The sequence below is a fragment of the Gymnoscopelus braueri genome (genome assembly GCF_963280865.1).
Source record: "Gymnoscopelus braueri genome assembly, chromosome: 17".
NCBI lineage: Eukaryota > Metazoa > Chordata > Actinopteri > Myctophiformes > Myctophidae > Gymnoscopelus > Gymnoscopelus braueri.
The window spans coordinates 24793189-24801699 of NC_137617.1; the positions used below are offsets into that span (position 1 = coordinate 24793189).

Sequence of the window (8511 nt, forward strand, 5' to 3'; positions counted from 1 at the left end):
TCCTCTTTCTCTCTGCTCCAACTCAAACCTCCCCTCCTCTCTCTATGCAGAGCCCTCCCCCCTCTCGTAGCCCCTCTGTTTCCTCCCAAAACAGGTACCCCCTTACTTCCATCTCATTCAAAACTAAGTGAAGCTTGCCAAAAACCGATTCAAATATGTTGTCTCCCTGCCATCCGCTCCTATTCCTCCTTTTCTCTACTCTCTACTAACTATCTACCACTCTCCATTGCCTCTATTCCGTCTCTCTCTCTCTCTCTCTCTCGGTCACACATCAAAAAACATGTGACAGCAACTGGCCAGCAAACCCAGACCAGACAATGAACAAAGGGGAAAGCAAGGCGCACCTTGAGCAGTCTCTGTCATCGCAGGACTGGCGATATGAGGCAGGGACTGTTGCTGCATCCAAACGATGACAGCCCAAGGTGACTTTAGGCACAGGACTCAAAAGGAAAAGGTGCCATGTTTGCATTAGACTCAATACCACAGAGAACACATAACTTAGATGTAGGTTTTATTATAAAATTTGATCAAGTGTTTTTAGATTTGGGTGAAGGACAATACTGTTGCTGAAATGGACTAGAACGTACAGTATGGATGATAAAAAAGATTGCATTACTTATTAAAAAGCCCAATCCGGAAGTTCAAGTTAAATGGCATAATTCTTTCCAAGTCTTGCATCATGTACGGTATGTTTATTGAACAGTAATTCTGCTTGTGAGCCATGTTGTGGAGCTGTGAGTCCCACAACAGTGTCTACTGGTCACTGGGTGAACTGTGACCAGTAGAGTTGTTTGGTCCTGTGAAATTCTAACATTGTAATACTTTAAAAGACTTGCACATTGGGCCTTGAATGGAATTAGGCTAATCAGTGTTGAAGTAAAATTACATGGAAAATATTGTCTAACTAAATTACGTCACACTGCACCAACCCATAAAAAATAATAACAGTGTCGTGGGTTACATTCTGAGGACTAAAAGTAAATTGCATCAGACAGAAAAGTTACATACAGTACAAGTAAATGCTGTGTACAACTGAATTAAGTGGCACTGCACCAAACTCATAAAAACATATTAAAACACCAGAGTCAAATGTTACATGATGAGGGCTAGAAGTAAACTGCATCAGACATAAAAGTTATACAGTACAAGTATATCATATGCTGTGTAATCAGCTTAATGCTTAGTTATTCCCTGATGAGGTACTGTCAAAATGAAGTGCGTTGAATGTGATTAAACAAATACACAAGAACGGTGAAACTGACCACACTGGAAACAGTTGAGACTTTGGTATGTGCTTATTCACCCAGTGTTTGATAGCATTGCTTAAGAGGGACAATTGCATCACAATGTCACAAGGGGGACATTGATGTTGCACACACACACCTTCCTCTTTTCTTCCTCTTTTCTTAGCTTAGGTTAGGTAACATATACTTCACCCCAACAACTGTTAAAATCGTCCAATTCTGTTCACTCAATACTCTGATTAATTGTTCTATCGAGTAGTCAATAATTTTCTCCATATTCGTTTTAAATTAGACAACTTTAATAACAACTGAAATAACTATACTTGATACTAAAACCTGGATGTCGTCTTTGAAAATCCTGAGTCATTGTCCTGCATGACGGCCACACCAGTGCATTAGGACTCTTAGGCAGCATGGGTGTGACTCCTCTATAGAGATGACTATCAATAAATTAAGACAAATAGAAGAGACTGCAAACTCTGGTTTACTATGGGCTAGCCACGCATTGGGTCTTTCGTTTGAACTAGGCTATCACGTACAGTAGCCAGTCACCACAGTTTGGAGGGTCATTCTGCTGCCTTATCCCCGCAGGACTGGAAGCAGGTCCGCGATGCTGTCCACATAGTAATCTGGCACCATGCCTTGTCGCTCCGGGGAGCCGCTCTTCTCGTGGGCTTTGGCGTCCGCCACCGTGCTGACCCCCGTGAGAGTGAGCAGGGTCTTCAGGCCGCAGTTAGAGCCGAGCAAGATGTCAGTGTCGAGGCGGTCGCCCACCATCATGCAGCGGCTGCTCTCCAGGCCAAACTGGGAGGCCACGCAGTCAAACATGTAGCGGTTGGGTTTGCCCACTGTGTGGGCCTGGCGCTGGGCAGCAGTCTCCACTGCTCGCAGCAGGCAGCCGGTACCTAAGAGGAGGGGAAGGATAAGGAGGTGTAAGTAAGGAGAGAATACAATATGATGACACCTGACATCCCTTGCTTTCTTTTTATGAACTTAACCACTTACACCCCAGCATCCTTATTGTGGGGAAAGTTTTCACAGAAAATAGCAGATCTACAGCAGATAGCATATTTTTCTCTTGTACATATTTTTCTCTTGTACATATTTTTCTCTTGTACATATTTCTTATGTCTCATACCAGTAAGCTGTAAACTGATTGTATGACGTTCAGTATAGTAGTGTATATCTGTCTGTCTCTTATATGTCATCATGATTTGTGTGCGTGGGAACTCATTTTAAACAAGCTTAGTGCTTTACGAGTTATCCAGTTTAGTAGACCTTGTATTGTGAATTGTACTTCCATGTACTGTTTCTCATGTCTTACTAAATAAAGTACATCAATCAATCAATCAGATCTTGTAGATCTGCTATTTTCAGCAAAAGCTTTCCCCACAATAACCCAAAACAGAAAAGACACTAGTATTGAGCCCTGGGGGACTCTGGTTAACCATATAGGGTTTAAGTGGTTAATTGAGAGGGACTAGTCACCATTCAAGCTGTGTCCTGCAAGTCCCACAACAGCATGCTTTGGATACTAAGAGTGTCAGCTAAAAACTATGCTGGTGTCTGTATTGAACTTACAGTAGTACTGTATATTGAACCTTACCTGGCACATACTTGCCGCCCTCCAAGGGCAGTCTGCTGTCGGTGTTGGTCCCCACGAACAGACAATCCGGGTTAGAGAGGTACTGCATGGCCCTGTTGATCTTCATATAACTGAAATGCTCATCAAAGCCGACCAGCACCGCCTTGACCTCCGGGTCCAGCGGCACGTTGGCCCAGTCGCTCTGCGCCCCGGATATGTGATCGGGTCCCACCCCTGCTTGCCGGATCCCCACCATCTCCAGCTCCTGCTTCAACGCATTGCTGCCGATCAGATAGACCTTGCTGCTCTCCAGCTTGCACACGTTCTTCAGGTACATGGCGGAGCAGTAGGCTGTCCCGAACACCTCGTCCTGCGTTACGTTAAATCCCATGAGGGCCATCTTGTCCGCGTACATCTTCCTGGTCTTGGTGCTGTTGTTGGTGAGGAAGAACACCTTCTTGCCGTTCTTTTTGAGCAGGTTGATAACTTCGGGCGCGCCCGGGACGGCCTGGTCGCCCCTCCAGATGACTCCGTCGCAGTCGAACAGGACGCTGTCCACGGTGTCCAGCAGCTCCTTTATCAACGCGCCGCTCAGTCTGGTACATTTTGATGCAGCCATTGGAGGAAAAACAACGTGTGCACTGTGCAGCCCTGGATCCGTCCAAAAATAACACTGGGTTCGCGCACTTCGCGGTGTAACGTTGCGTTACGTTTCCTAGCCACCACAAGAATGTCTGAGAAAATAAACTATTAACGAGTCACGACTGTAGTTGAGGTTTAGGCAGTCGTTATAAACGTCCAACACACGTAACTAATAGTAGTGACGCAAAGCATTGAGCTATATGCCCGACCTGGCCTCCCAATATATTACGTCACATCGATCCTTATACTTCCGCACCGGCTTAAAGGGACAGGAAGGGGTCAAAGTCACAGAATACATGATGCCACCGACCTGTGTGTACTGTACCAGTGTTGCCAGGTTTGGCGAGAGAAAAAAGCAACCGGGTCTATGAAAACAAGCCCAAAAGAAGCGAGCCCTCTGCCCTTTACACATAATTAGCCTTAGATTAAGACTCTCGTAGATGTGTTTAATTGATTCTGACATTTTCAATCTACGAGAGTTTTAGCGACCATCCCCCCAGTTTCCACTGGATTATCAGCTCCAAACGCCCGTAGTCCTTCATATTCAAAATATAAGGTGCTATACCTTGTGCCCCAAATGCTAACCCACTCTACGGTGTAGTAGTGCATTAAGTGCAATGTAATAATCCATATTTTTCAATAAATAAGTGTTTGAATCCCGTCTGTCTTTTACCCCCCTCGTTTACTTCCTGTTTACATTGAGTTCAAGCGGAATTCATTCCGGAATGCGCTTCGTCGCTACCGCCCATTGGGGATTTCCGACAGAATTGGCCACAGACGGGATTAAAACACTTATTTATTGAAAAATATGGATTATTACATTGCACTAAAACACCGTAGAGTGAGTTAACATTTGGGGTACAAGGGTAAGCACCTTATATTTTGCATTTGTACATGTTTGGAGAACTACGGGCTTTGTAGCTGACAATCCAGTGAAAACTGGTGAAACATTTTAACAACACAAATCTTGTATGGGGGACACTGTGTTTTCAGATGGGATGGCGGTCCGCAGACAAATACGTCAAGGGGTCCTTGACTTGAAAATGTTTGAGAAACACTGGTTAAAACAACATGAGGGAACAATCCCAAATAAGCAACGCAACTAACCAATATTTACAAGCAATTTACCAGAAAAACAAGCCCAAAGTCGCTTATAATAAGCGGACACGGCAACACTGGTACCGTCCTGTACCGTCTTCCTTTTGAGAGACCAGGGGTCAATTCACTTTAGCATTTGCATATCCGGTGTAGAGCGGATACGGAACTGGCATATGTGACTGTGTATAAATTACCGGATACAGTAGGAGGGCTCTAGACCGGATCTGAACACTGAACAGTAAATAGAAACCAGGTGACGCGAGGTTACTTTGAAACAATTTAATATATCATAAACCATATAACATGTTACATAATTTGACAAGTGACCATAATAGATAAGTGTTCCAACACGTGTCAGATCCCTATTACCATTTTGAAAATGTGAAATTATATCCAATGTTGATAACAGACGTGAGTCTGTCTTTCTGTCTGTTTACTGGCTTTTCAAGTATTTTAGTTGTTGAACCCTGTAATGTAGAGCAGTGATTTTCGGTCTGGGGACCGCCCAGGTACTTAATATTAACCAATAATTTTGTTCAGTGACTGCTACACTGTAAATGTGAGTCATGTATGTGTAGTAAAACAGAACTGCTGCTAAAGATTAGCGGCTGAGCCTGACAGACAGATTTACACTACTATGCAGAACATCATATAAACAGTTTAGAATTGAAAAATTAGAAAAACTAAAATATGTACCGTAAAAAAATGAAAAAAGGGGCGGGGAGGGTTGGTTATGATGACTATTACAGGGGCCAGTGTCGAATTGAGGTCACCTGACGGTACTATTTTATGGCATCTTTGAAAGTGCGTAGGGTTTTACACTCCTTCACTACTTTTTGTAGGGCATTGCACATTTTTGTTGCATAGCAGTAATAAAGACTGACCCCGACGGGATTTGAACCCGCAACCTTCTGATCTGGAGTCAGACGCGCTACCGTTGCGCCACAGAGTCGACTGACCATTAGAGATTTACCTGAGTAGAAGTACAAAAGTATTGACATCAAAGTATAAAGTACCAAAAGTAAAAGTACTCATTATGCAGTACTTAGTTACTTTACAACACTGGTTGTGATGAACCATGTAAACATGGTAGATACTTGTCCGTTGCTGGGAGGGAGAAACAGCTGCCCCCTTCTCCTGGTCCCAGCCAGGTCAACAAACATGAATAAACTCCGTCAACCCTGGTCCCTGGCATGACCTTCTGCTCCCACCCTCACCCATTGTACATGAGAACAGTGGTGATGCAGTCTCTAGTGTCCTCTGCTGGTCATTGTTGGGTACTATCGCATTAATTGGTTGTAGGTTATTTCAGTGGTTCTCAACCTTTTCAGGCCGTGACACACCAAAAGAATCATATTTGAACTAGTCTGAGGACCCCCCACCCTGACAAGCACTTGGAATGGTCAGAATTGAGGCATTCGATTTAGTTTGACTCGGCTCCACAGATAAATATTGGGGAAATAGACGATCTACAAGCTCACAACAACGCCTCGCGTAAGTTGCAAGGTGTTGTGAGCTTGTAGATCGGCTATTTTCACAATGTTTGCTTATTTCTTATATAATTTGACAATCTGGCCAATGTTTGACCAGTTTCTATAGTGTAGTTTGTTGATTACTTTTGATGCAGTAAGGGTCTTTCTTTTCTTTTTTGAGGAATTACAAATACTGGTAACCTCAGAGGATTGACAGGGTGGTCATGTGCTACTGCATGCAGAGTCGCTGACTCTATAAAAATGGGTTTCTCAACCAGTGTGTCAGGAGTCAGGACCCAAGATACATTCACCAAGTGTTCTAGAAGGGTTGCAAACAATTTAACAAACACATTTAATAGGGGGATATTATGTTTGACACATCAAGTTATGATAATTATTTTGTCCCATGATGTACTGTATTGTAAATATATACAATATTGCTAAATGTGTCTATGCATTCATGTACTAGAATTGATTAATAATACCATAGATTTGCGGCTAGTTTCAAATGGGGTCCTTATATGTACTCAATTTGTAATGACATTAAATGACAGACAGATTTACACTACTATGCAGAACATCATATAAACAGTTTAGAATTGAAAAATAAGAAAAACTAAAATATGTACCGTAAAAAAATGGGGGAAAAAAAGGGGGGGGGGTAGGTTATGACTTTTACAGGGGCCAGTTTCGAATTGTGGTCACCTGAAGGTACTATTTTAGGGCATATTTGAAGGTGCGTAGGGTTTTACACTCCTTCACTACTTTTGGTAGAGCATTGAACATTTTTGTTGCAAAGCAGGGATAAAGACTGACCCCGACGGGATTTGAACCCGCAACCTTCTGATCTGGAGTCAGACGCGCTACCGTTGCGCCACAGAGTCTACTGACCATTGAGGATTTACTTGAGTAAAAGTACAAAAGTATTGGCATCAAAGTATAAAGTACCAAAAGTAAAAGTACTCATTATGCAAAAGGCCCCATTTCACAAGTTTTCAAATGTATAAAAATCCTTTGAAAATAGCATATCTACAAAGCGACTCGTTGTGAGCTTGTAAATCGGCTATTTTCCAATTGCCAAAGTATATAGGTGGTTTTGTAATAATAATCATAATCTAAGTAACTAACTTTTTCAAAATAATTGTAGTGGAGTAAAAGTAAAACATTTGCCGTGAAAATTGGAAATACTCCAGTTAAGTAAAAAAAATCACACCCTGTGTGAAGTGGACGGTGTCTTGCTAGCTAATCACAATACTGAATGGAGTCAACCAATCATGTACAAAAGATAAATACATTTATTGAAACACTCTTTATGATGGACGAAACCATAACTTAAAAAAAACATATTTATGTTTTTTTTTAAGTTATGGTTTCTTATATAGGGCTATGCACATGTGTCATGTGACACTGGCCAATCACAGTCCTGAATAGATTGTGATTGGCCAATCACGGTGCAGGGTTAGGCGGGGTACTTTTTGGCCAATCACAGCGCAGGATAATTGTACAAATTTCCAAACCTCACTTATAGGGGCGGTTTCACCGCCCAGAAATACCTCAAAAGTGTACTTAAGTACAGTACTTGAGTAAATGTACTTAGTTACTTTACACCACTGGTTGTGATGAACCATGTAAACATGGTAGATACTTGTCCGTTGCTGGGAGGGAGAAACAGCTGCCCCCTTCTCCTGGTCCCAGCCAGGTCAACACACATGAATACACTCTGTCAACCCTGGTCCCTGGCATGACCTTCTGCTCCCACCCTCACCCATTGTACATGAGAACAGTGGTGATGCAGTCTCTAGTGTCCTCTGCTGGTCATTGTTGGGTACTATCGCATTAATTGGTTGTAGGTTATTTCAGTGGTTCTCAACCCTTTCAGGCCGTGACACACCAAAAGAATCATACTTGAACTAGTGTGGGGACCCCCCACCCTGACAAGCACTTGAAATGGTCAGAATTGAGGCATTCGATTTAGTTTGACTCGGCTCCACAGATAAATATTGGGAAAATAGACGATCTACAAGCTCACAACGCCTCGCGTAAGTTGCAAGGTGTTGTGAGCTTGTAGATCGGCTATTTTCACAATGTTTGCTTATTTCTTATATCATTTGACAATCTGGCCAATGTTTGACCAGTTTCTATAGTGTAGTTTGTTGATTACTTTTGATGCAGTAAGGGTCTTTCTTTTCTTTTTTTGAGGAATTACAAATACTGCTAACCTCAGAGGATTGACAGGGTGGTCATGTGCTACTGCATGCAGAGTCGCTGACTCTATAAAAATGGGTTTCTCAACCAGTGTGTCAGGAGTCAGGACCCAAGAGACATTCACCAAGTGTTCTAGAAGGGTTGCAAACAAACACATTTAATAGGGGGATATTATGTTTGACACATCAAGTTATGATAATTATTTTGTCCCATTATGTACTGTATTGTAAAGATATACAATATTGCTAAATGTGTCTATGCATTC

The 8511-nt window shown here is 42.4% G+C and overlaps 1 protein-coding gene across 1 annotated transcript; it reads right to left on the minus strand.

Moving 5' to 3' along the window:
* Positions 1 to 498: 498 nt before the first annotated feature.
* Positions 499 to 3733, minus strand: pgp (phosphoglycolate phosphatase). Its single transcript, XM_080455048.1, has 2 exons — positions 2851 to 3733; positions 499 to 2149 (listed from the first exon to the last, which is right to left on the minus strand). Exons 1-2 carry the CDS (start codon positions 3446 to 3448, stop codon positions 1824 to 1826), a joined length of 924 nt encoding a protein of 307 aa, XP_080311174.1. The 5' UTR covers positions 3449 to 3733; the 3' UTR covers positions 499 to 1823.
* Between the last annotated feature and the right edge of the window lie 4778 nt (positions 3734 to 8511).

Coding starts and splice junctions, on each gene's coding strand:
- pgp (XM_080455048.1), bottom strand. CDS start 3,448: ATGGCTGCATCAAAATGTACCAGACTGAGCGGCGCGTTGATAAAGGAG. Junction 2,150..2,850: donor GGGCGGCAAGTATGTGCCAG/GTAAGGTTCAAT, acceptor CCCTCCTCTTAG/GTACCGGCTGCCTGCTGCGA.